The sequence below is a fragment of the Carettochelys insculpta genome, chromosome 22 (assembly GCF_033958435.1).
Source record: "Carettochelys insculpta isolate YL-2023 chromosome 22, ASM3395843v1, whole genome shotgun sequence".
In the NCBI taxonomy this organism is placed as follows: domain Eukaryota; kingdom Metazoa; phylum Chordata; order Testudines; family Carettochelyidae; genus Carettochelys; species Carettochelys insculpta.
Genome location: NC_134158.1, coordinates 18,969,628 through 18,997,371, shown reverse-complemented (window position 1 = coordinate 18,997,371; position 27,744 = coordinate 18,969,628). Strand labels below are relative to the sequence as shown.

Below are 27,744 nucleotides of genomic sequence, written 5' to 3'. Positions count from 1 at the left end.
AAGCGTGCTGTAGGTGCTAAGCATAAATCGAATATGCTGAGATAATCCAGGTTAGTACCAATGGACTGCATTCAAGGCCCAGTGTGAGGGTGGGAGAACTGTGAAACCTGAAAGAGGAGTTGAGTCTAGCCCTGAGACCCGGAGAAAGTGCACCCAAAAAGACTAGCAAGGAGTCAGGGAGACGGCAAGCCCAAGAACCCTGACAAAAGGGGAACATGTAGAATATGCTGAGTTTGCGAATAATCGGGTGGATCCTCAGCAGCTGTATTGCTCTCTTGACTTCAGTGGAACTATGCCAGTTTACCTCAGCTGAGGGACTGGCCCTGCAAGTCTCATTGATGCTGGGAATAGGGAGAAGAGTGATGGGTGTTGTCTAAGAAAAGAATGTCTGGAAATATTGCCTGCACTTTTCCCGTTCTCCCTCATTTCTGACTTTTACTGTTAATCTCCTACCTGAGGCTGGATGGCAGGTGTAGGCCAGGTCCATCATGACCCCCACTGTTCATGGCCACGGTGCATCCTCTCCTCTCGTCTTTTTTTATATTTCTTCTCCTCTCATCTCCATGCTTACAGCTGTTTCTTCTCTTCAAGCCCACTGGCTGCCCATCCTGTCCTTCCCTCATTTTCATTGAGAAACCGGGGAGTTAGGTTTGGAGTCCAGGGTTGTCACCTGCCCAGATTTTCCTAGGATTGTCCCTCTGTTGAGGTTGTTGCCCCGGGGAATCTGTGATGTTGCACAGTATACGCTACCAGCTTTCCAGTTTTAAGGGCTCAGGATCATCCCTGATGTCCTTTTTTTGGAACTCATAATGGAGCGTTATGTCTTTCGCATTAGTTCTGGTACTCATGCATCAAACTGGGAGCTTAGATTCATGCTCTGGAGCAACAGGAGAGACTGAGAGTTAAAACCAGAAGCTCCCTACGCCCAGGGCTGGCTGGTGGGAAGCTGAGTATAGCAGTTGGAAAGTGACCTTTGGGGGTAATGGTGGCGTAAGAGCTGGAGGCTGACAGACTGCATCCGTGAGGAACTGTTGAGTGACTAGGAGGGGAGCAGTTCACTGGATGGGAGAAGGTGATGGCAGTTGGGAGTAACCGTTGGGCGGCGGCAGGTGGGAAGCAGGGGGATGGCACTGGCAGTGGGGGGCACCTTTGGGTGACTGAATGGTGGCAAGGAGGCGCCTTTGGGTGGTAAGCGGGTGTCAGGGAGACGGGCACCGGCTGTTGGGGAGCACTGCCCAGCCATTGGTTAATGGGCAGGGCAGCAGATTCAGTTGGGGGCTGTGCCCTGTGGTGTTTCTGAGGGGAGGAGGCAGCAGGGATCCGGGGGGCGGGGTAGGAGGAGGAAATGGCACTAGAATCACAGGGATAAGCGCCCTGAGGGGGCCTCCCTGCCTCCAGCAGCGTCCCCTGCACGTGGCATAGGGAGGGCGAGCAGGGGCTTGGGGTGGCACACGGCGGCTGAGGTGAGGATGGGGGGGGTGACCAGTCAGCTGTAAGCAGGACCCTGCAGGGGGAGTCCTGGGGCATGGGCGCGGGCTGGCTGTGGGGAAGGGGGTCCCTGAGGTAGACACACGCCCCCCCCCCCGCAGCACTCTTACAGCAGGCTGGTGGGCGGAGCCGCTTGGGCGGGAAAACACCTTTCACCCCTCCCCCACGGTCTCTTCGCCCAGTCCCCCTTTCCCGGCCGCCAATCAGCGCTCCGGGATCTAACGAAAGAGGCGGGTTTGTCTCCGACGCCGGCACTGAGGGGCCACGTTGCGCTCGGGAGCCCGCAGCCCGGGGACCGGCCATGGCCGCGTGCAGGGACCGCGTCCGTTCGCTTCCCGCCGGGGAGAAGAACGCCTCCAACGGGGAGATCGGGCCGCAGGAGGCCGGCAGCGGGGCCCTGTTCCCGGCGCCGGGCTCCCCCTCCAAGGCCGCCCGCGTGCGGGGCTGCCTGCGCGCCAACCTGCTGGTGCTGCTCACCGTGGCCGGCGTGGTGGCCGGCGTGGCCGTGGGGCTGGGCGTGCGGCAAGTGCCGGGCGGGCTGAGCCGCGCCGGGATCGTCGCCTTCGCCTTCCCCGGCGAGCTGCTGCTGCGCCTGCTGAAGATGATCATCCTGCCGCTGGTGGTTTGCAGCCTGGTGGCCGGCGCCGCCAGCCTGGATCCCGCCGCCCTGGGCCGCCTGGGCGGATGGGCCATGCTCTTCTTCCTGGTCACCACGCTGCTGGCCTCGGCCCTCGGCGTCAGCCTGGCCTTCATCATCCGGCCCGGCGAGGGCGCCGCGCCACCCAGCATCGGGGACGAGGGGAACGGAGCCATGCCCGAGGCCAAGGAGGTGTCGGATTCCTTCCTGGATCTCATCAGGTGGGAAGCTGCGGGGGGGAGGAGACGTGGTCCCTGGGGAAGGGGCGTCGGAAGTGCCTGTGTTTTTGGGTGGGGGGAGAGACGTAGGGGGTGCCTGTATCTGGGTGGCTGGAGGCGGGAGGGAGACTCGTGGTCCCTGGGGCAGGGGCTTTGGGGGTGCCTCTGTGTGTGTGTGGGGGGGAAGAGACACGTGGTCCCTGAGGCAGAGGCATGTGGGGTGCTGGCGGGGGGAGAAGGGGGCAGCATTTCCCCTCACACTCTGGGTGCAGCGGCGGAGCGGGAGCAGCGCCCTGACCTGTGTCTTGGGCAAAACTAGATCCCGTAGTGAAAGATAAAATGGAAACGTGTCCTTCCGTCCCTCTTGGTCCTCGCCCAGGATCTAGGAGGGACCCAAGTCCTTGCTGATTCCGGCCCGGCTCCCTGCCTGGCAGGTGTCAGATGTTTCCTTTGCCTGACGGGGTCTTTCTTACCCGTACAGCCTGAGCTGTCTTTCTGGTGAATGGGGCTTCCCGCTCCCCTAGGACTGTGGTGGTGGCTGCTCCCAGCAAAGCCTGGGCAGGACTGCTGGGGGACTTGGCTGCAGCTTGGCGTTTTTCAGGTGAAAAGGAATCATGCCCAGCCCATTCAGCTGGGTGGGTGGTTTGGGGAGATAAGGCAATCACTTAGCTGCCGCTAGCTGCATTGTGTGTCCCCCTTGAGTAAAATAGCTGGTCTCCCTGGCATCCCAGCTGGCTATGACCATCCACTTAGATCCCTACTCCTTGGGACTAACTTTATGCATACTTGTTGCCCTTAAAGTCCCACGTTGCATACTGACCTAGATAGAAAGGCCCTAAGGCAACAGTTTTCAGTTGCCACTCTGAAGTAAATTATGAAAGGATTTCTACTATGTTCCACCTTCAGAATGCTAGCTGCTTGCAACTAAAGATGTGTGGGTCCCTTGAGTGTCTGGTTGGTTGAAAGCAGTCTTTGTCTCCAGTTGGTAACATCATTGGACATAAGATAAGTAGAGCCCTGTGCAGCAAGAAAATTTGTATCCATGTTGGCAAAAAATGAGCCCTGGCCATTTGCAGCCATGGATATATAGAAGATATTTGTGGATTTGCAGGGCTCTAATAATAATGCATGTAGAGACTGCCTGTACAGCACTTTGTGTCCCCCCCCACCTCCCGGGATCCCAACCCACTCTTTCAAAGAATGATTTCAGTCCCTCAGCCTCTTTTCAGAGTCAGTATGGGGAAACTGGGATACAGTGTAAGTGTCCTGAGCAAGCTACCAAGTGAGTTTATGGCATAGTTGGGCATGGAAACTAGTAGACCTCTGCAAATTCAGAGATATCCGCTTGTTTTTATGGATGCAGACACTAATTTTGAATCTGCACAGGGCTCTAAAAGTTAGATCTTCTGACTTCCAGTCCTGTGTGCTGCTCCCAGCTTAATTTCCCCTTGGTGAAGGCATGTTAAAATGCCTGCTGTGGAATGAGTCTTCTTGCTACTTAATCTTGAAACCAGAGAAGATGTGCTAGTCTGCTAAGACTTCTGAGTCACCATGGCCTGTATATTGCATTTCCCATGTCTGATGTAAATTCACTTGTCCGTTACACTCTTCCTCATAGTTTGGGTATTTGTGTAGGCAGCATGGCCTCTAGGCTCTTAATTCATTGATGCTTAACTGGCATGTGGAAATACACAAGGGTGCTGACACTCTACTAAGGCTTCACTTTAGTCTCAGTCTCAGTATATATGGTCCATTTTCAGTAGATCTTTCTGAGCTAGTTGAAAATTGCTATATAGCACCCTCTCATGGGTGAGACAGAGCTTGATGGTATGGAACCTAATGGCCTCACTCTTGGGGGTTAAGGGGAGGTTTCTTCCTTGACCTTTTTAATGGGAAAAAAGCCTACTAAGGAAAGTCTGTCTTTGATAGTTGCCTGGCATTGAAAAGAGCCTCCCTTTGATTCTGCTGACTTATCGTGAGTGGTGGTTGAGTTCAGGTCTCCTGTGGATGGATTGGGAGTGGTGAAGTAGCATGCAGCCCAAAAGGAAGAGAATTTTTTTTAAATTAATTGGAGATACACATCTCCTAGAACTGGAAGGGACCTCAGGAGGTCATCTAGTCCAGTCCCCTGCCCTCTTGGCAGGACCAAGCACCATCCCTGATGTCTATTTGCCCCAATCCCTAAATGGTCCCCTTGAGGATTGAATCCACAGCCCTGGGTTTGGCAGGCCAATGCTCAAGCCACTGAGCTACCACTCCCCCTGTTGTCCCACAGCTTGTCTGTTGCTGAATGGAGTATGGGTTACCTTACGGCAGGGACAGCACAGGCAAATTTGACTCCACTCCTGATCAGGCAAAAGTTCTTTGGTTCTGAATTAGACCAATAACCCAGGTCCGTGTCCAGCTGGATCAAGATGTGAGTTAGGAATTATCCCCATCTTGCAACTTGCCTGCAATCATGCAGGCTGTAGCACAGAGGAGACTAGAGCCCCTGTCACCAAGTCTTGTGCCTTAACCACAAAGTTTAGCTTTCTGTAGCGTCTTTCATACTAACTTCATGCCCAAGGGAGCAGACTTGTGGGAGGGCAAATACCCCTAGATCACAACTAACAAATGCAAAGACTCTTTCTGAAGGGATTGGCTAGAAATATGGGGTGACTATCACGTTATGACATCCTGATCTGTCAGGTGGGAGTTGGGCTTGCCTGTGCTCAAATGCCATTTCAGACAAGCGGCTCAGAGGATGTAGAAGTTGGGCCTCTTGCTGATGGGCAGAGGCCATGGTGGCAGCAGGCTGTTCCTTGTGCATGCAAGGGCACCAGCACTGCCTATTGTCTGTCTTGGCCAGCACGATATCTTTGAGGCAAACATGAGACACCCAAGGCTTGTAAGAGCAGCATGCTCCTATGCTTAATTTGTGTGTATTACACAGTCATGCAGCATTTATGTCTCTGTCCCTCTCTTGATGGGTAAGACTGTTTTGTTGCAACGACGCTTAAAAAAAAAAAATCCTTTCGTAGCTGACCTCTGTCTTAGCCCCACACAGAGGGTAATGCCTGTTGGCTAGAGAACGACTTACCTGGAATTTTGGATACCTTCCCCAGACTGCTCTCTGTCCTTATTGGCTTCAGTCTGGCAGCTCGTGTCTGATCGTGGCTGAAGTGCTGCTGTCTCCCTAGCAGCCTGAATCTCCCACATTCGTTGGAGGAGGTGGCCACAGTTTTCCCCTTTGGGTAAAGCTTAATGGTTTTTACATGACTCATGAGGCATGAATCAGAAGAACTGACATATGAGCAGCTGTTTTGTGAGAAATTCTAGTTTCTCCTTGTTCTTTGTGGCTCAGGGTTAGCAAGTTCTTCCTGAACAGCCATCTCTTGCCAAAGGCACCCCAGTGCAGCGCTCTGCGAGTGGCTGGTTTCCTGGTTAAGCCAGTGTATTATGCTGAAACACCCTCTCACTTGAATGAAAATCTAATTTGCTAGAGGCCTTAGTTGTATCAGCGACTAGACAGAGGGAAAGTCGCTGGTCCTGCGGGGGGGTTGGGGTGTAGGTGGCATCAAGTCTGTCTGATGCAATGTACCCTGGGTGTTGAGACTGCAGCACTTGATTTGCTCAGCAGCCTGGGGTGGGGCTAAGACTGGAACTCTGCTCTGGGCAGGTTCCAGTCCTGGCCATGTGGAGGCTGCCTGCAAGCATGGCAAAGCAGAGCTTGGAATTGTCAAGCGAGGGTTAACAACTAGACTGAAGCAGTCCAGTCTGCCTCAAGCTTGTCAGCAGAAAAAGGCTAAATTTAGCTCTTTGGGTGGCTGTACATCAACTTGTGCTTCTCTGGCTTCTGTCTTAAAGCTATGTAGATGCTCCTAGGAGGTAACCTGTACCCTAGGGCAGCGCAAGACTGTGCTCTTTGGAGAGCCCAAATAGACTAGTATTGTGGGAAGGTTCATTAACCCACCCAAGAGTCTGGTTGCCTGTGTTGTAAAGTCAAACAGCAGCTAGAGTGGTTTGGGTTGCGTGTTCTTTTTCTCTTTTTGTGAGCAGGCTTGTTCCTTGCATTTTGCAAGGGAGGACCAAGGTCAGCCAGTACTTAGTTGCTTCCCTTAGCCTGGGTTAGGAACCTGAACGCCCCATACAAAATCTCTGCATCTGCCTGTGACTAACTCTTATTGCCTTTGAGTTCAAATAAGCAAAATTATAGTCTCTCTCTCTTGCTGTTATGCTGAAAGGTGCTCTTGGTGCCAGCGGGTGTGGTTGGGATCCAAAGACAATCACAGCCCTTGCTAGTGCTGGTGAGTTTGCCAAGTACTTCTAAAGCATGTGTGCATTTGAAAGCTAATTCAGATTCGAGTGTGTTGTGGATTTTCAAGCTCAATAACTGTCCTTGAATTACTCCATGTATAGACAAGTCCTTGACCTCAACCTTCACGGGGAGAGGGGAAAAACATAGTCATGTGTGGGTGGGTCTTTAATTTGTTTACAGCGGGGAAAACTGTTGACAAAGGTCTCTCCCGTACAGACCTCAACCAGCTACCTGATGATATTCTCCTCCCATGTTTACGTTGCAGTAAAGTGACAGGGCCTTTTCACCGCCAGAATTTTATAGCAGGAGAGATTGTGGTGGCTTAGCTCATGGGGGGCGGGGGGGGAAAGACACTACTTGTTTTTGTCCATGAAGACAGCTGCATATTTACAGAAAACACAACTAAGCCCCTCTGTGTAGTAAAAACAACTGCAGGCAATGGGAAGTGGGGACTGCCTCCAAAGGCCTGAGGTAGCAGGGTAGGACAGAGCTGAGTTGCACAGAAGTCTGTGTTGGAGGCAGAAAGGCAGGACAAGGCATTGTGAGTAGGACCCTCAGAGCATCTTGAGTATAGACAGAGCATGCTGGAGTGGGGAGCCTCGGAGCTTCTGAGGAAAGAAGCTGCTTGTTTCTGTGATGTTGAGGGAAACAGGACTTTGTGGATGTTGAAAATAAACAAGGTAACACCAAAACTCTTATATTTCTCCTAATAGAAATTACCTTGCTGGGCACTGGTCATTGGCCAGCTGCTCAGGCCAGAGCGGCAACTGTTAAGTCTAATTATTCAGTCTCATCTAAATTTTAAAAAACAAACAAACAAAAAACCCCCTCAATTTCAAGCCTTTCCATTGGAGTGGTGAGCAGAAAAATCATTAACCATTGGTACACTCTTACCGAAATCTGCTGATTCCAGCTAAAACAGCATTGGCCCTAAAAAGCCATGGAGAATTTAAATAGCCCAGCTGGCGCTTTCTGCCTGGGGCCTTCTCTACTGGCCAGAGAGTATTGGAAGCAAACTTAGCGCTGGTCTAAGTTACACAAGTTCAGCTAGGTAACACGTCTGAAGTTGTCCTACTTAGACGTGTTTACGGTGAGGTCTTCACTGTGATGGGAGAGTGACCAGCTGTTAACTTATTGCATCTGTACTTAACTATATACTGTGCTGGTAACTATTCTGGAATGGAACTCACGCATCTGACGAAGCGGGTCTTTGCCCGCGAAAGCTTATGTTCCAAAATATCTGTTAGCTTATAAGGTGCCACAGGACTTCTTGTTTTTGAAGATACAGATTAACATGGCTACCACTCTGATGGTCTGGAATAGTGCACATAGGGAGCTGTTCTAGAATCACTTAGTGATAGTTTGAGGAAAATAATCCAACATACAGAATCATAGGAAGACTTGTCCCTTTTTAAATAAAGCCACCATTGGTGCTGTGCCCGAATGAAATGCAGAGGCCTATGTGGCGGAACCAGCTGTCCCACTCACCCACTGTGCTTGTTGGCCCTAAATGACCTGTATGTTCTGCATGAGTGCCAACTCCTTACATAGCATTGCTCATCAGCTCTGAGTGCTTCAGTCCAATGTGTCCGATCCCCCTTAAGGCTGTTCACCTCTGTGCCTTGTTTCCTCACTATACAATTAGAAAATGAAGCTGAGAGGCTAAGTGGCTTGTCCAGGGTCACACAGGGAGTCTGGCAGAGAAGGGAATTGAGGTTGGCTCTCCCCATCCCAACCTAATGGGCAGCTTTTTTAGCCTCTGGAGTGACTGCCTCATGCCCAGTTGGCCACAGGATCCAGGCAAAAATCAGTGTGTTAATCTTTAGGTTATTTTGGCTCATGTACCTGTCCAGTTTTTGAGCATGCAACCCCAGTTAAGTCCTTTTAAAGCAGCAGTGTGCAAAGTGTGGGGGAGGGAGGGTGAGCCTCCTTGTGGAGGGGGTTTTGAAACTTTGTAAAGGGGGTGCTTTGCGTGATGGGCTGCTGAGTGTCAGGCTCCTCCATCTCATTACAAATTTAAAAAAAAAAAAGAGATGCATCTCAGAACTGGAAGGGACCTTGGGAGTCATAAAGTCCAGTCCCCTGCCTGCTTGGCAGCACCAAGCACCATCCTGTTTTTAAAATAAATAATCTGTTTGCCCCAGATGCCTAAATGTCCCCCTCCAGGATTGAGCTCACAACCCTGGGTTTACCCAACCAGTGTGCTAACCACTGAGCTATCTGTCCAAGTTGAAATGTTACTGTTTTTTACACTTGTGTATTCATGTGTATATACTAACATTTTTTACATTCTAGGTGCCCTGCTTTAGGCAGGGGGCTGGACTCATCGACCTCCTGAAGTCCCTTAGTGCCTTAGGATTCTGTGATCTTACGTGCCACAAGGCCTTTTATGTGAACATAACTGAAATTTCTGTTGGTTTGAATTGTGTGAGACAGGTTGTGGGAGGGCTGGAAAGTAAAACGTTCTCACCCTAGTTTCAAGAGATCTTTCCCCCCCGCACCCCACCTGCAACTCTCAAATGTAGCTGGGAGGAGCTTGCGGATGTAACCATGAAACTTCAGAGAGCAATGAGATGTTTGTTCCTAACTGCTGCCCACTTAAGAAGCAGAAAGAGGCTGAAGATCAGGCTGCAGCTAAAATCACAGCTGTAGTGCTCCCATAAGCTAGATCTTCTGTCATTCATGAGCACCATCTCTTCACTTGCAGCACGGGGTAATTGAGGATACAGTCGTCAGCTTTGCTTTGGAATTTCCTGGCACTTCACTAATCTTAGTGATCCGGTTTTAGCCAGGGCTTTGCTCCATACGTCTTGGCAGAGGCGTTACCATGCTTTAGGGAAGCTGTAAATGTGTTCTGCTTCCTCCCCCCAATGCTAAAATCAGCTGCATGGATTTGGAGCCTTTGGTTTGGCTCTCATGGGCTGAAAATTTTTGTCCTCTTATGGCCACTCAGCAGCCTATGTGACATAGGCGTAAGGGCTCCTGACTCCGTCCTTAGGATGGGATCTTCCAACAACTATGGTTGGCCTCACTAAAGAGGAGTTTTCACAACACTCTTGAAAGAACGGCTGCTGAACTCTTTTATAGTCAAATTTGACACATTAACATGCGGTTTGAACCAGGATGGGAATTTTCTGGGTCATTATAGGGGCTTGTTTGCATGCATGGCTTAATCTAATTCTTGACTCTCCCCCCACCTCCCTTCTTCCCCTCTGCTCTCTGATTTGCTCACCTTGATAATTGTGTTTTTTCTGATTGGTCCACCTTGATGACTATTTTTGGTTCTCTGTGTCTTAAATATTTGAGTCTGTTCTGGTATGACTATGGTCTGAAGAAGTGGGTCTGTCCCAGGAAAGCTCATCACCTAATAAATTATTTTGTTAGTCTTTAAAGTGCCACTTGACTGCTTTTTGTTTTTTGTTTTGTTTTGTTTTGTTTTTATGGTTGGCCTTGTTAGTCCTGTTCATGATGCCAGTCCAGTGCCTTCCCTCTTCCCTGGAAGACTGTGCAGAAGCCCTTCAAAGAGCACAGTCCTTGAACGGGTCAGTATGACCTTTCAGGGTTGTTCAGGCATTTCTGAATAAACTGTTTCATTTCACCCTTGCTCCTGGGAGAACTGATCCTTGCAGCATGTTTGGGTTCTCCTTGCCAGGCAGGTAGGACCGTGCACCCATTGCCTGTGCTATGCCTGCCCTGAGGATAAGAGTACCTATCCACTCTCTGGGGCTGACAAGATTGCGCCTGATTTTTGGAGAAATTGAATTTGAGAAGCTCAAGGATGGTAGATTCTGTCAGTACTTGCCTGGCTTCCCTGTGCTGATGTGCAATGTCTAAGCGTCTGTGGGCTTGGCTATAACAGATCAAGGGCCTTTACCTCTGCCTGTGGAAGTACCCACACAGACAATGCCTCAGGAAAGACAGAAATGTTCCCTGCTGGGCTTCTGTTTGTCTGGAGCAAGGAGGGGGAACTAGAGGCTTCAGGAGCTTGTAGGAGCTGCAGGCTGCATTTCCTGAAATCCGATGCTGTCTGCTCTCTGTTTATCTCTAAGCAGTACTTAGCACATGCGTGTCCGTGCAGCTGATTCAGATGAGTAACCTCTCTAATAGCCTGAATGGAAACTGAACAACAGCTTCCCTTACTGCTCCTGGGGAGGTGAGAAGGAGAGACGCTGGCCTGTGATGCTCTGGCATGTTTGCTGGCTTGCTGTCTAAGGGCAAGTCCACACCGGAGAGCTACGCCTGCACTGATAGGACTGAAGGACCTCTGCCGAAAACACATTATGCTGATAGAGCATAATGACTGTCTCCGCCAGAGGTGGAAGCTGTGAGCAGGAGATGCAGCACTGCTGTGGACAGCCTTTAGTTTGCTGTAACTTGCATTGCTGGGTGGCAAAGGGGCTCTTTCGCACCCTCAGTGATGTCAGTTACAGCGACTTGAGCATCTGTCACTTAAATGTAACTGGGCTCAGCTGATGGGAGAGTTGATGCCATCTCAGCTAGGGGACCTGACTAGAGCTGGAACAAGAGCCGATGTCTTCAGAAGTGGAAATCCCCATCTTACGAACAATGGGGGTACTAGTACTCTTCTAATGTAAGTATCTTCTGCCACCCTGGGAGGCACGGCAGAGCTATTGTACTGGGGAGGGTGATGGGGTTTCTGGCAAATGGTCACCCGTGGCCTAGGCTCCAAGATGTAGGAGTGGAAGAGGCTTGCCTGCCTGAAAGGGTGGAAGGAAGGGCACAGGGAGGGAGTGACTTGGCCGAGCTCACACAGGAAATCTGGCAGAACATGGATTTGAGCAGCAGGCTGTGGAGTTGGGGCTGTGCCTGCAGAGCCTGTGTGGGGAAGAGAATAGGCTGGCAAGGCACGCCTCGGCTTAAATGGAAAAGAGATCAGTGTCACTTTGGATGCGTGGGGCCTGAAGGGACCTCGTGCAGTCGCTCAAGTCATCATGAAATGCTGCTGTCCTGAACTGGTAGTGGTTCGCCTTGCTCGGCCGTGCACTAGTGGTGAGTCAGTCACAAGGCAACCGATTGGGGTCTCATGTTCCCTCTTTGGCCAGTATGTACTCGCCCTGCTTTGTAGGGCATTTGAACAGCCCATCTGGTGCATCTACAGGGAGGAATCTGACTCCTTGCAGATGGCAGTGTTTGCCAGGACTGAAGACTGGAAGAACTGGGTTTGTTGAATATGGAAAAGCGAAGACAGATATGGGACCTAATAGTTCTCAAGTACCTAAAAGCGTGTTGTAAAGAGGAGGGAGGAAGAGTGGTTCTCCTTGTCCTATCATCACAGCACAAGGAGAGATGGGCCTAAATTGCAGCAGGGGAGTTTTAAGTTGGACGCTTAGAAAAACTTCCTGTCAGGGTAGTTAAAACATGGGAAGAAGCTGCCTTGGGAGTCTGTAGAATTTCCATCACTGGAGATATTTAAGAGCAGCTTAGACCAACACCACTCAGGGGTGATCTAATGGTGCCTTCCTCTGCTGTGACTCCAGGGGACTGGATTTGATGACCTCTCAAGGTCCCTTCCAGTGCTAATAGTCTACGAATCAGGGTTGTGAATTCAGGCAATCTGTGAAGAATGGAGCTCTGTAATGAACGTGCCCTTCTCCCTGCAGGGTGGAGACTGTCTGGGCTGGACGCGTCTGGGGAAGACTACATTTGATGGAGCAGGTTGTTCTGCATGTGAAGAACACCCCCCTGTAGCACTGGTGGTCACACTGCCCCTTATGCTGGGCTGTGTAAGAGGCTGGCTGGGGAGCCATATGGAAGAGTGTGGCTGGGAACCAGACCCTACTGCAGTCTGTGTCAGTGCTGTGGGAATGGGGCAGGAAGACTGACACTAGCCCTATTGTGTGGGATTAGCTGGAGGCACATGAGAGCTGAGTCTGCAGAGCTTTTTCAGTTTAGGTACATGGAGAGGAAAGTTAGCACCTGTCCCTGCGTAACATGGACAGGGTGGTGATCACAAGCATAGCAGCCCTAATATGTCCCCTTCCAGGGTGCACCTGAATTCTCCTTTCACCTCTGCAGTGGGGGTTTCAGGGGGAAGGGGGCAAGGGGGTTTACAAAAGTCTCCCCCCCACACACTCTTTCTCTACTGCCTGGGGCTGAGCTGGACTCAGGCCACATTTGCTTTGGGTCAGGGTAGCTTTTTATTTTAGGCAAAATGCAGTTGCATCCTTTAGGACCCGTCCTCTGCTGCATTGTGGTGATTACCAGGGTTTGGTTGTGGTAGCCCTATGGGACTGCTGCGTGGATTCACCTTTCAGAGCTGGCTGCTGGCAGGGAAGATGCAGGCTTTCTCCTGTTCCCCTAAAGTGATGGGCAGGCCTGTGGTGGAATCGGTGGGCCTGTTGGCTCTTCCATGAGATCTCCTCTCCAAAGTCTCTGGTAGAAATAGCTGCGTGTGTCATGTGTAGGAGAGGGAAGCTCTGCTCTGTGTGGCTGAGGTGCAGCTCTCTGGGAGTCAGGATTCCAGGGTGCATCTCTGCCACCTGCTTGCTATGTGACCTTGAGTGAGCCACTCACCCTTGCCTGGGCCTCCATTTTTTCCCCCATCCCTGAAACCCAGACTGCACCACACTAGGGACCCATGTGACCCCTTCCTCTCCCAGAGCCCTGTGCCACCTGCTCCAGAGGCAGATCAAGGAGCCCACCAGTGTTGAGCAAACCTGCCCCCACAGAATATCCCCTGGCGCTAAAAGTTAGATGCTGATTCTGCCCCTGAAGCAAGGCAGGGTGTTATCCCTTCTGGCTTGTAATATTAATGACCAGCCCTGGGTATCCCAGTTACCATTATGAACAGCTAATCTTCTTATGAATTCTGCTAAGCTCTTGGTCTGAATTTTGCAGCTACATGAATGGGCACAAAGAGCTGTGAGATGCTGGCGGAGGTGGGAGGCACAGTGGAGAGGGGTGGTTCTGATACGGATGCTATAAACTGGGGTATGCCCTTGCAATCCATTTAGCAGGAAACTGCGCAGGAGAAGTGGCCAGCCCATGGTTTGTTGCAGAGCATAGCACTGGCTCTTGTCTTCCCAGGTTATCCTATTCTTCTCCCTAGAGGCGGGCAGTCCAAAGCAGCTTTCCTTGCAAGCAGGGAGATTCAGGTGCCACTCGACTGAGTAGAGCACCCGCAGCCTCCTGTAGACAATAGAATGTGGGTTTTTTTGGGAGGGGGGAGGGGTGCACATCTGCACATGCCTCAGTGCATGTAACAAAACTTATTCTATGCATGGATGGAAAACTTGGTCCAAGCTTGTTTGGATTGTTAATTCTTAACAATTGTTAATCAAGAGAGCTGGTGACCATGTTAGAAGAAAGTGGCTGGACTCCTACATGCCAGTCTACCTCTTGTGTCAGGACACAGCACAGGCCTTATCCTGGCAGCTCCCCAGTGAGGCCATTGTTGTTCCTGTCCTCTAGGTAGGAAGCCAAGAGGTCATGTCCCCTGCCCACAGGGATGGAGACCTTAGGTAGGTGGGCTCCATCTAGTCCATGGTGGATGTTGGTGCTAATGGGCATAAATTGCTTTGCCCCATGGAAGGGCAGTGTGGAGCAGGGCTGATCGAAGGCATTGGTAGAAACTGGCATGGTCAGGGAAAGGTGGTAGATCTGGATATTGGACACCTAGGGCTACACAGCTAGATGGCACCTAAGGCTACACAGCTAGATGGCACCTAGGCTGGTATTTATTCTGTTGGCAATACTCATTCAGTTGTCTGGGTCCACTGGAGTGGATGATCTGATCAGAGTTAAACGAAAGTGACAAAGGCTCATGAATTGTCCCTGGGGCCTTTTAATGAGGCAAATGCAAATATTGCCTTTGGGCCAAACCTGCCAGAGGGATGTGGGGGAGGCTCTTTCTAAAAATTCCTTTTATAGTGTAGTCCTGTCCTCTCGTGATGGAGCTCTTAGCACCAGAGAGCAGAGTCCAGAGAACAGTCAAATCTGTGGGTGAGGACAGTCGGAATCCAGACTGCTTAAGTTCAATCCAGTAAAAACTGCCAGAGGGGACAATGCTTCTGTGGGAACATTAGTCCACCAAATACCTCATGAGGCACAAGATGTGTAACCTCTGCTGGACTGGGCCTCGGGCCCTTGGTTCTAGTCTCAGTTTGGCCACTAACCTGCTCAGTGGCCTTGGCCAAGTCCACCCACCAAGCGTGTGTCAATTTCCCCTCTTGCTAGGTGTCAATACAGGTTGCAGTTTCCTGGTCTGGCACCCTTGGTATCTCAGTGGTCCTGAACAAGGGATTTTGCTGGATTGGGGAGGTTAATCTCCCCCTGGGGACATAAATGTCCCTGGCTGGCCCTCTGGCCGTGGCTCCCCAGCTCTCTGGCTGACTCATCACCATAGCTGGCTCCCTGAGCTCCAGCCTTGTGTGGGACTGACCCCTGAAAGGCTGCCAGCTGGTTGACCATCTGCCCCAGTTCTCTGGTCCAGGAACAACCCTGGTCCTTCTGAAAGAGGGATATTGCTGGACCAGAAAGTGATGGTTCTAGGGGTGCAACCTGTACTGCTTACTAGGCAATGGGATTCCCTAATTTAGCTGTGGTTTCTGCTGCTGTAAGGTTTATAAAGCAAGCTCACTGGGAGGAAGGAGACCAGCAAATGTGGGGTTCCCCAATGCTGTCTCTCTGCAGCTTTCGGACAAGAAACTCGCTCCATTGCAGATACGTCTCAGAGCTCACCCCCCAAGTCTCCTACCCTGACTGTTAAAGGTGTCCCTGAGAACTGAGCATGAAGGGCTTAGCTGTGGTGGGAAAACTTGGACCATGTATGAAACCTGGTTTGTCAACCATTTTTTCTCTAGCCTACTGTGCCCCTTCCCAGGGCCAGAGGAGAATGTTTCACCTTCCTTTCCCCTAAGGGCTGTAAAGGCACAGCAGCTTTTGAGTGGCACGGGACCACCGTAGCATGCAGACAGCCTGAGGGCCCTGCTGTCCATGGGCCTCCTGTGGTAAGCACTTCCTGGGCAAAGTTCGCACCTTCCATATCCTAGCCCCTGTGCACCAGGTCAGAACCCCCTCCTGCATCCAACCTCCCTCCCAGACCCTGCAACTCCTCCATTAATCTCATAGGTAAGTGAGGCCCATGATCACTTTCCAAAATTCTTGGAGTGGCCCCTCTGCAAAAATGATTGCTTGTCCCTGGCTCAGCTGGTTCCTGTTCTTTATAACCCAGCAGCCTGCTGTTAGCAAACCACTCAAAAGCCACATGAACAGATCAGGTCTGGATTCTAGCCCCAGTTCTGAGCTGGCCACCGTGGAAGAAGCATTGGATCTCGGGGGTTAGCACAGGGGCTAGTAGAGCTGCCTGCTTCACAACCCTTGGCAGGGATGTGGCACCAGATTAACATTGGCTTGCTTGTGTTAAAGGGCCTTGCATCCCCATACGCTTTTGAAAGGGAATGATTTTGCTGATCAGGCTATTGTAATAAGAACAGGAGAAACTGACTTGCAGCTTCCCTGCTCAAGGTGCACAGGGCTGCATTCCTAACGACTCTGAGGGCATTAAGAGGTGAAAGTACAAGTAAACCATACAGACTTACGGAAGCTTTGTAAGGGTCTGCCAACACTGCTGCTGTTTAAATCCTGCCATGTGTCAGGTAGGTTGATTGTATGCAAAGAGCTCCGTGAAGTGTGGAGCTGGGAAGAGGGGTTGTGAGATGTCTGTACTTTCACCCACTGGCATTTCTGTGGTTACTCTCCCAAACTGCATTGCTTCAGAATTGGATTGGCCTGGCTGCAAGCTGCCTTCTGCGCTGGTCGCTGCTTGTCTGGATGCTGACTCTCAAAGTGCTGGCATGCCACCAGCTTTGGCCCCCTCCAGTGCCAGGTGGGGTGAGTTTACACCCCAGAGGCCCAGCTGGCTTGGATTGTGGCTCTCCAGATTGAGCACTGTTCAGTAGCGGACTGGGGATACCTGCAAGCCATTAAGAGGCAGGGGCACTGCCAGGCCTGGTCCTACTGCCCAGCCAAAGTGAAGGGGCTGTGTTGGAGTTCCTAAAGCAAGAGGTGGGACCAGCATTTCTCATGACACTCGGCAGGTGGGCAGGAAATGGGAGCAGCTGGAGTTCACTGATACCACCACTGTCCACAGTGTGCTTAGAGAAGGTTTTCTACACAGCATGGGAGACACCTGTGATGTCTGGGGTACTCTTCATGGCCCTCTGTACACCATAGTGCCCAGCCAGGAGAAGGTCTCCCTGGGGAAGACGAGAACTATCCGAAGCAGCCCAGCCTGCTCGAGAATGTCCTGCATATAGTCCGACTGAAGCTGTGGAGCGTGCTGTTTGGGTGGCAGGCATACTGCTGTCTGTGCTAGTTTACAGTACAGGGGATCTAAGCAGTTATCTGCTGACTACCTCCTGTCCTTTGCTCTTCTGAGCAGAGCTAAAAACTGCTCTCTGCCTCTGTCTCATCCCTATCGTCCACCATGCCCAAAAAGACACCTTTGCCAGAGATTTACAGCTATGAAATAGATCCCATTGCCCTGGGAGTGGTGTTATTCTATACACAGTTGACTTGTAGCAGCAGATTGAGTAGGATATGGACTCGGGGTCATGGGTTGTTTATGATGCACTTCAATTTGAAGGGGCCATTAAACCCTGTGAGGTAAATGGCCAAAATCGGCTATAGTGGAATTGCAGGGCACTTTCACACACAGCTGAAGGGTTGTTGATCTTTATGCTCAGTGGCTGCAAAGGTTTATTTTTGCAGGGCACTTCAGGCTGATTCACCCCTATCGATAAAGGCACACTTAAGGCAAAGGGAGCTCTGTGCTCTAGCAGGCACAGTTAACCAGTGTAGTTTTCTGGGGATCTCCTGCATAAGTAGAGTTCCCCTTTGTGTCCAGCCAGGTGCTGCAAGAACAGAATCCTCAGGAATAGCAGTGCTGCCAGGTTTGCTGATGACCTCTTAAAACATGACTAGGTGGAGATAAAAATGGGAGAAGTACTTCTGCGGGCTGCTCTGAACCTGCCCTCCTATGCGGGCCTGCTACCGGGCTGCTGTGAAACTGAAGAGAGGGGAAAGTGTGTCGCAAAAGACAAGGAGAAGCAATGCTTTATGTTGGAATGGGTTAACAACTGTGATCTTTCAGCTAGTAGGCCAGGGCCTCTGCATCCAGGGGTCTCATGCTGGTAAAACAAGCTGTCATCTCCAAAGCAGAGGAGAGGTTCAGGGGCCCAGTTTCTGCAAGCTGGGAGAACAGTAAGGTAGCTGTCTGTATGGGCTCAAGCTGAAGGCTTACAGCAGAGGATGAGGCCTTGGAGAGTACATGAGGGACAAGCAAATAGCTGTGGTGTGACATTCTTTGCAGCAAAGGCCAAGGACTGTCCCTTGCCAACTATACAGAACACACCAGCTGGCGCCTACTGTAGGGGAAAGATCTCCCCCAGCCCACTACAGCAGGGTAGGCTTGAGTGCCCCTCCCTCGAGACTGAGAGCACTCCAGACTCTGGGATCTAATTTAGTACAACAGTATTGTCTCAGAGGCACAGCAATACAGTACACCTTGAACCTCTCATCTGGCAGCAGGGCCGGAAGAGAGAATTTGACCTCCCTTGGCCAATAATGTTGTCTGTCACATTACCAACCCTCCCCCTGCTTACTGGCCTCTTAGAAGACATCACGAGGTAACTTACAGCTAAATAACAGCACAGAATAGGGAGAGCCAGGATTGGGGGCTGTAAACAAACTTTATGGGACCATGAGAAACTTGGCCACACCCATAAGTGGTCATCCAGCTAACTATAAATTGAATATTGATAAACTGATAATCTAGTCTGTAATGGTTAAGTGGTGGGGCCTTCTCGTATGAGGGTAGTGTTTGTTTTGTGGGATGTGTTCCTTGTTACGTGCAAAAATCTTTTGGCGCAACTTGGCTGGAAAATTCTGTTTCATCACTTGCATAACATCCTTCCATGCTCAGTGTTCCTAATAAAATCTGTACACAAACACATGAGTCACAGCTTTAGTTGCAGAACATTAATTGCGGTGGTCAGCCCCTGGCCTCACAATAGGAGCACAACTGTATCCCTGATCTTGTTCTTGTCTTGTTCTGTTTCAACAAACAGCTGTCATGAGCACAGTGTCCTGTGGCCCCGGGCAGCCTGATTAGTAATTTGGAAATAGCTCTGGCAAAATATGAATGAATTATGGGATGCTAAGAGAGGAATCCTGGAAGTTTGTTAGACCAAGTCCCAGAATTCTTCTAGGTGCTGGGAGGCTTCCTCAGTCAGCAGTGAGAAAAATCCTAGGCTACGGTCACACTAGCAGGTTTGGCCAACAAAACCTGTGGAGCACACACATGATGGGTTTTGTCAAGTTTGTTGAAAACTCAGCGCTTTCGCTGGCAGCCTTCTGCCTCTTCGCCATGAGATGGAACGCTGCTGCTGACAGATTCTGTCGCCAAAAAAAGCCGTGTGGATGCTCGGGGGGGGCTTCTCTCAACAGACGGGGTATCCAGAACAATGGACAGCCCTGTCTGCTGTGCTTCTGGGCGCCTCTTTTGTCAAGAGAGCATCTGAGCGGTCTGACCTCTCTGCCAATCTGCTTTTAGCCTATAGCTGCATTCTGTCAACAGAAGCTTTGTCAGGAGATCCCTTCCAACAGTGACTTGACAGAGCACCGTAGTGTAACCGTAGCCCTAGAGCATAAAGTTGGGCAGCAGCTCTTTGCACTGTGGGGTGTCTGCCCAGAATGCTGTCTGCTTCATTTGAACAACTGCAGAGCTGTGGGGCTGCGATAATTAACAAGCCTCCTACCCCTAAGGTGACAAACACCTGTGTGCAGCATACTTCAATTCAACACCGTTAGTCACGCTGGCCTAGTACAAGCACTCTGAATTTTCTGGCATAGACAAGCCCATGCTCCGAGATCCCTCAGGGGAATGGGACTGACTGAGTGACTTCGTTTCTTTGAAGTTCCACTCTCTAAACCTCCTCTTCCTCCACAGGAACATCTTCCCTTCCAACCTGGTGTCTGCCACGTTTCGGTCGGTAAGTGACTCCCCTGCACTGTTCCACATCTTGCCAGGCTCTCCTTAACGACAGGTCTGAAAAACTGCCATTCGGCTGTTTGCCCAAATGTAGGGTGCCCTCCTAGAGCTTCCTGTACTTGTGGATATTCTCCATATTGGGGGGCAGAACAGCCCCGTTGCTGGTCAGTAGTGTTGGTGGAACTTAGCAGGTTCCCTGATTTGTGCTACAGGTGATACCCTGCTTTAAATATGGAGATATACCTATCTCATAGAGCTGTAAGGGACCTTGAGATGTCATTGAGGACTCCACTCCCCTGCCCTCACGACAGGACCTATCACCATCCTGAACAGTATCAGAGAAGTTAGCCGAGTTAGTCTGTATCTTCAGAAACAACAAGAAGTCCTGTGGCACCTTGCAGACTAACAGATATTTTGGAGCATAAGCTTTCATGGGCACAGACCCACTTCATCAGGAGATCTTGTTTTTTGAAGATACAGACTAACTCGGCTACCTCTCTGATACTTGTCACTATGCAAGGCATTGCATTTAGCCACATTGAGTGGAAATCCATCAACCTCATGGAAAAAACTTGCACAGATACAGACAGACCATCTTCCTCTCCAAATACAGATGGACATCATATCAAAAGGACTGAAGGTGTAAAACCCACTGAAATCAACATGCTACACAGATTATGGTGAGAGATGGTGCCACACGCTCTCTAAGAAACTGAGGAACCACCTGATCAGCATCCTGTACAGGAAACAGGAAAGCATCAAAAAAGAGCTCTCAGATCTGGAGACTCTCATAAGAAACCAACCTTCCACACAAACCTCCACCTAGCTGGACTTTACTAAAACAAGACAGGAGATTTACAATGCACATCCTGAACAGGGTGTTTTGTTTGTTTAAATTAAATAAATCTATTGCCCCAGATCCTGAAACAGTCCCCTCAAGGATTGAGCTCATAACACTGGGTTTATAAGGCTGGTGCTCAAACCACAGAGCTATTCCTCTCTAACTTTGTACATGAGGGTGACAGCCATCCACTGAATCTCGTGGAGTATTGTGGGCCTGTCAAGAGCTGCCTTCCATAGGCTTAGCCTGGATGAGAAGTGTTTGTGATACGTTTACACTGTGCCTAGCACAGCAGGGCCTCTGGGAAAAGAATAAATAGTGAACCCGAGATTGGTGGCATCATTCCTGCTCTAAGGGTTGCTTTGCTGAGTCGCTGTGTGTCAGGATCAGGCAGATCCAAGTGGCACTAATCCAGGCGGGTGATTTCTTCAGGTTGTTGTAACGGGCCTGCCATGGTATCTGTCCTTTTTATAACCTCAGGAGGCTGCCAATCAGTGTGTGCCCTTAAGGGCAGGTCTTCACTGTGGGGCAACATCAACCTAAGGTTTGCAACTCCCAGCTGTGTGAATACCTTACATGGAATTGCTGTGGGATCTCCACTCTGGGGGACTTCCCTTACACTTCTTGTTCTGGTGCAGTGTTGGAGTCAATGGGAGAGTGATTGGTGGTTGATTTAGTGCAGTCTAGGCAAAATACAGTCTGTTCGCCGGATCAGGTCTGCCAAGCTGCAGGCACAGTGGGCTCCCTGCCTGCCCCCCCTCGCAGGCCACTTGAAAGAGCCAGCTGCAGGGCACTGTCTGAACAGCTGCGAGCCTGGGGGAGTGATGGGGAGAGGCTTTATATGCTACTCCCTGCGAAACCTTGCAGCAAACTGGTCAATAGGGGCTGCCTGTTTGGAGAACAGGCAGTGCTAGAAGTACCCCTCTCCTTAGGCTTGAAGCTGTTCACAGAAGCACATGGCTCCACTGCTGGCTGCTCTGCTCTGAGTGGCCTGCTGGGTTATGGAAGGCAGGAAGCCTTTTGGGCTGCTGGCCAGCAGTCACTCAGGTAAACATCTCCCAGCCTGCTCCCCAATCTCTTGCCCCAGGTCACAACCCCATCCTACACCCCCTCCAGCATCCCAGTTCCTTACCTCAGGCTCCTTTCTGCACCCAATCTCCATCCCAGACTCTGCTCTTCTTCCATTGATTGATTGATTGAAGAGTGCGGCCCTTGACCACTTTCCAAAGTCTTCAAGTGCCCTTCCCTGCTTACTATTTCCCCCTAGTCTTTACCAGATGTGCTAAATCAATCCCTTGGGAGAGCAATTGTGGCAGTGCATTGCCTGGTAAGCGTAGACCTGCCCTTATAGTCAGAGAGCTTTGAAAGGAGAGCTAAATTCAGGCAAGTAGGACAAGGGGGGAATGGTGGCTGAGAACTATTATCAACCAATGCAGATCTCAGACAGGGATGTAAATTCATCCCCCTCTCCACTGTGTGGGAATGCTGCCCACTCACATGGTGGTGCAGCTAATGTAGCCACATTCTCAGTACACACCTGGGAACTAGCAAGCTTTGCGGCTAAGTAATCACCTGTTTATATGATCTGGGTAGCAGGTGAAGGCCTCAGTGTAAGCACAGTGCTAATTACCAGGTTTAAAAACAACATAGTTTGGGAGGTGCAGGTATTGCTCATGGAATAAAGGGATCATAAGCACCTCTGTCACTGCGCTAACCTTTGGAGTACATGTGCTTGCCAGCAGTTGTGCTGCAGTTATAGTTTGCAGTGCAGGTGAAGTGTAACTGGTAACTGTTGGGGCGCTAAAGTTTAACTGGTAGGTCTAATCCTAAATGGATGAGGCTTATGACTATGGGCTAAGTATCTCCCTGCCTGGGGGGGGACAGCTGCGAATGGAGGAGGTCGCGGACGGGAGCTGCTTCTGGCCTGGCTGGGGCTGGGCCGGGCTGCCACGGACAGGCTGTTCTGGCTGCCTCCCTCCACCTTCTGTTTAACCAGTTACTCAGTTTAACTGGTTAACCAGTTATGCAGGATTTTCACATCTCTGTACAGCACAGTGACCAGTGTGACCTATAACTTCCTACCAAGTACGCACACTGCCCCATCTGGCTGGCTGTTAAGTGACATCAAGATGGGATCAGATGGGAAAACCCATCCATAGACACCCCCCCCCCACCAAGATATGGGGGGTTAGATAAAGAGAGATGGATGAAACTGTCTCCCCTTTTTGTCTCTGCAGTATGCTACTCGCTACGAGGTGCGGGTGATCAGGAAGAATATAACCAATGAGCTAGGAGTCCTCAGTGAAATTGTCAGTGAGGAGAAGGTAAGAACCTCATTGTGCTAGAAGCTGCTCAGAGATGACTTCATGGACCCTTCAACTTTGCCTTTGCTGCTAAGAACTCAGGGAGCTGGTGAAACTGCTCTGTCCCAACACTATCAGACAGAAGCTGCATGCCAAGGCCTCTACTTTACAGCAATGCCAGAGACTAAGGGGGTTATGTCTCAGCACAACTTGGGCTGGTTCCCTTTGCTTGTATGGGATTGGTTATTGGTTAGGCCCAGTTCTGAATGTAGTATCCCAGAACTTGAGGCTTTGCATCTGTCTATATTCCCTTTACAGCTGTGCCCAAGGAAACCCTGGGAGAGTCACTCCCTTAGTGAATACAAGGTGCTACTCCTTAGTGAATACAAGGTGCTACCTTCCAAAGAGGAAGCTCTGTATTTTTTAAATTTGGATGGTGACTGGTTCTATGACTGGGCATGTTCTAAGAACTTGAATATGAGAACAGGCCACTTCCACTCCTCCATTGTCCTTGGTCAAGTGGTCATAGAAGGTTTCTTATTTATGATGCCAACCTTCACGAATGCTCTCCAGACCATCTCCGTGATTCCTAGAGAGGCCACCTAACATCCTCCACCATGGAGGCTCCTGGCTGTGCAGATATCTGTTCAGCAGCTTGAGTGGTAGGCAGAGAACCATAAAGAGAAGACCCAGGCAATGTCGGTTTCTGTCCCTTGGAAAGGGAGGGAGGTCAGCTCTTCAGGTTCTCCAGCACTTCTGGGACCAGATACCACTGTTCCTGCTAATCTTTTCCATCTGTGTGCAGAATAAGTTTTATGTGGACCGAGGAGTGTGCAGATGTGCATCATCAGTAGAAACACACACTGACGGCTGTAGGTGCTCTGCCAATCAGCTGGGTGGCACCTGAGTCTCTCCTGGGAGACAGGCCAAGCGTTCAGCTTGCAGGGAACACCACATGACACTGTCCATGGCTAGAGTTCTACCCGGTTCTCCTTTCTTGCCAAACTAGTGCCCGTGAAGCCCACCTGAATACCTAGAGCCTTTCTCTGGTTCCCTGATCTGTCATCTTCACTGAGCTACCTTGGTCCTTTGACAATTGTTGACCTGTCTCTCTGCGCAGGTTCCCCGGGGAGATGAGGTGGAAGGGATGAACATCCTCGGCTTGGTGGTTTTTGCCATTGTCTTTGGGATCGCTCTGCGGAAGCTTGGGCCCGAGGGGGAGAATTTGATGAAGTTCTTCAACTCCTTCAATGAAGCCACCATGGTGTTGGTCTCCTGGATCATGTGGTAAGAAAGGGCAGCTGGTTGTCCCATTGGTGGAGACAAGGGCTATGTCTACACTGAGAAATCTTCGAAATGGCCATGCAAATGACCATTTCAAAGATTACTAATGAGGTGCTGAAATGCATACTCAGCACCTTATTAGCATGCCGCCGGCTGCGGCTCCTCAAAATTGCCGCATTTCGCTCCCGTGTGGCTTGTCCAGATGGGGGTCCTTTTCGAAGGAACCCCTGTCTGGACGAGCTGCAGGGGAGCGAAACGTGGCAATTTCAAGGAGCCGCGGCCAGCGGCATGCTAATAAGGCGCTGAATATGCATTTCAGCGCCTCATTAGTGATCTTCAAAATGATCTTTTGTATGGCCGTTTTGAAGTTTTGTGGTAGTGTAGACATGGCCAAGGGGTGATGCGGTGAGAGCGGGGCAGTGATGATGGGTAACTTGGCGATTAAAGCTGTCTCCTATGGTGCCACCCTGGGCAGATTGCATCCCATTCCTGTAGCTCTTGCTAAGACTCGGGATAATTATGGGGCTAGATGAACTGGTGATGGGTCTCTATTAAGCCACTCAGGTAGCGCTGTGTTGTGGGGATTGGTCTTCATTACAGCACATTCTGCTTGGTTGAATTCTCATTTAACTACCTTGTTCTCAGGCCCTCACAGACCTGGGTGGGAGCCTGGCTCCAGGCAAGGAGATGCCAAGTTACTCTGCCATGGTGGCAGTCATCTGCAGAGCCACAAATAGAACTTGGCTCTGTTCTAGCAGCCGGGCTCTGCTGACCCTGGGTCAGGCATGTGCCCAGGGCATATTATTATACAGCACTGGCTCGACGCTAGTCTGCGCTTTCTTTCCCTGGGCGCCAATATGCCAGATGTAGCTGTGGCTGCGTGGTGGTGCTTACAACCAACTCTGCCTGTTCTTGGCAGCTGGCCATTCCTGTTCTTCCTTCCTTGTAGGGAGACGGGTAAATTACATGCTGTGTTGAACACTCTGGTATAGTGTGAGGTGGGAGTAGAAAGACCACAGAACAGGCAGTCATTAGAAACCTCTATCTAGTCTTGACAAGAGGACAGGGAGAGTCAGGAAAAGTCCAAAGAGCCCTGTAGTTTGCAGAGTTCACAATGGCCGAGCTCCTCTTCCACCTCTGTTGGGTTCCTGGCCGCTGAGTCCTCTTGTTGGACTCAGACTTTCACCAGGCCTTTGACAAGGGACCTCACAAAGGCTCTGAAGTACAGGAAGGCATCGTGGGATAAGAGGGAAGGTCATCTCCTGTATGAGTAACCTGTTCAAAGGCAGGAAGCAAAGGCTAGGAATAATGGTCAGTTTTCACAGTGGAGAGAGCTCAATACCAGAGTGCCCTAGAGAGCTATAGTGGGGCCAGTGCTGTTCAACATGCTCCTCAATGATCTGGGAAAAAGGGGTAAACAGTGGGGTGGTGATACAAGATTGCACAAGGCAGTTGTATCCAAAGCAGCCTGCAAAGAGTACGAAAGGCGCTCCCAAAACTGGGAGATGGCAAAAAAAAATGGCAGATGAAATTCAGTGTTAAGTGTAAATAAAGCATACTGGGAAACAGGCCAACTCTACATACCTGGTGATGAGATCTAAATTATCTGTTCCCTCTTAAGGAAGATCTTGGAGACACAGCGGACAGTTTTCAGAAAATATCCATTCAATGTGCAACCACTGTCAAAAAGCAAACAGATTACTGGGAACCATTAGGAAGTATTATTTACCTCCTCACATGATACGAGAACCAGGGAGTTACCCAATGAAATGAGCAAGCAGCAGGTTTAAAACTAAGGAAGAGAAGGTTTGCTTCACCCAACGCACCATCAACCTGTGGGGCTAGTTGACAGGGGAGGCCAAAAGTGTAAGTGGTTCAAAAAAGGAGTAAATTCCTGAAGGATGGATCAGTCAGTATCTACTAGCAAAGGTGGTCAGGAGCGCAGCCTCATGCTCCAGGTGTCTCCAAACCTCTGGTAGCCAGAAGCTGGGGATGGATCTCTTGCTAGTTCCCCTGTTCCGTTCATTCCCTCTGAAGCATCTAGCATTGGCCTCTGTCAGAAATCAGGAAGTTGGACTCCATGGTCCCTGGGTCTGACCCAGTATGTCTGTTCTTCTGTAACTTTCTTGCCACTTCCAAACGGCATGTGCTGAGCAGACCTGCTTCCTCCTGATCTGTGAGACACAGTTTCCTCCTGATCTGTGAGAAGTAGCATGGACTAAGAGAGGGACTGGGCCCAGATTACAGTGCAAGTTAGGACCCTGAATACCTTTAAGGCTCTGGGCCTGAGAGCCAGGACTCCTGCGTTTTCCTCCCAGCTTGGTCGCTGTAGGCAGATCTGGGGTAAGGCACTTAACCTTGCTTTTGCCATCTACGAAGTGAGGAGGACTGCCCCCCCGATGGGAGGTGTGTGTTGGCCATTGTTTGCAGACTGTGCTGGATGACATAATTGTCCTGCCACAGTGGCTCCTGTGGTCTTCCTGTTTTCACTGACCTCTCCTCCCCTTAGGTACGCTCCTCTTGGTATCATGTTCCTGGTGGCTGGCAAGATTGTGGAGATGGAGGATGTGGTGGTCCTCTTCACCAGCCTGGGCAAGTACATCTGCTGCTGTATCGTAGGACACTTCATCCACGGTTTCATCCTCCTGCCGGTTATCTACTTCATCTTCACACGCAGGAACCCCTACAAGTTCCTCTGGGGCATCTTCACAGCACTGGCCACTGCCTTCGGCACCTCTTCCAGGTACTTCAGTGCTGGCTGTGGGGACAGGAGCTATGGGTTTGGTGTGAACAAACCTCTCTTGGCAAGGCTGCCATGAGATGAGGGAGGCTCTGGCTGCTTGGCTTAGAAGGGGGAGAGGGTGATAGAACACAAGTGGTCTTAGAAAGTCCCTTCATAGAATCCAAGGCCAGAAGGCCACCAGCTCATGTAGTCTGACCTTGACACCCACTCCCCATAGCAGCCAACCTGCTAAAGCCAACAATCCTTTTACTCCATGATACAAGGACCAGAAAGGGCTTGGTTAGGTGAATCCTACCCTGTCTTCAGTGGTCCTGGGCTGCAGCTGTTCCCATTGGCGACTATTGGGTTTGTGGTTCCTCAGCACCTCTGAATTGCAACCCCAGTATGACATTAACCTGTGGAACTCACTGCTGTGTGACACTAACAGAGCTAGTAGCACAGAGTCCAGAAAAGTACTCCACCTTTTTCTGGGCACTGGTGGGAAGGATGCAGTAAGCAGGGCTGGCCATTCTTGGGCTTCAGGGGGTAAGCACTGGACTTGGAGGCCAGGAACAAACTTCCCTCTATTAAACAAAGTAGTTTCACTCTGCTGGGAAGTCGCAGCTGTGGCTGCTGCACAGCAGAGCATAGAGACCAAGGGGGTAACAAACTTGCTGGGGGCTGTTGGCCATTTGTAGAGTAGCCTGTAGTGCCTATGGATCTGTTTAAGGCAGTGGTTCTTAATCAGAGGTCTGCAGACCCCTGGGAGTCTGCAAGGGGATTGCAGGGGGATTGGGGGGAAAATCATAGAAATAGAATTGGCTTTGACTGGGATCCACGAACGGTTTGGGGGATGACTGGGGGTCTGCACTAGTGAAAAGCCTGGGAACCACTGGTCTAGGGAGTTCTATGCTGTCCCCTCCCTGCAGCTGGGAAGGGGCT

At 50.6% G+C, this 27,744-nt stretch overlaps 1 protein-coding gene across 4 annotated transcripts in view; it reads left to right on the top strand.

Annotated features, from left to right (window-relative positions):
• Nucleotides 1-1,726: 1,726 nt before the first annotated feature.
• SLC1A5 (solute carrier family 1 member 5) overlaps nucleotides 1,727-27,744 on the top strand; it is a 32,866-nt gene continuing 6,848 nt past the window's right edge. For 2 of the 4 annotated variants that reach the window (XR_012648622.1, XM_075017875.1), the window contains exons 1-5: nucleotides 1,727-2,346; nucleotides 19,611-19,653; nucleotides 22,731-22,817; nucleotides 23,917-24,083; nucleotides 26,590-26,823. Coding sequence is in view for 3 of the 4 variants with exons in the window: in XM_075017875.1 (XP_074873976.1) it covers nucleotides 1,790-2,346; nucleotides 19,611-19,653; nucleotides 22,731-22,817; nucleotides 23,917-24,083; nucleotides 26,590-26,823 (1,088 nt within the window). In the remaining variant the exon portion in view is untranslated. Of the gene's footprint in view, nucleotides 2,347-10,760; nucleotides 11,232-19,610; nucleotides 19,654-22,730; nucleotides 22,818-23,916; nucleotides 24,084-26,589; nucleotides 26,824-27,744 lie in introns of those variants that run through there. The other 2 variants (XM_075017878.1, XM_075017877.1) reach the window with 2 other exon arrangements.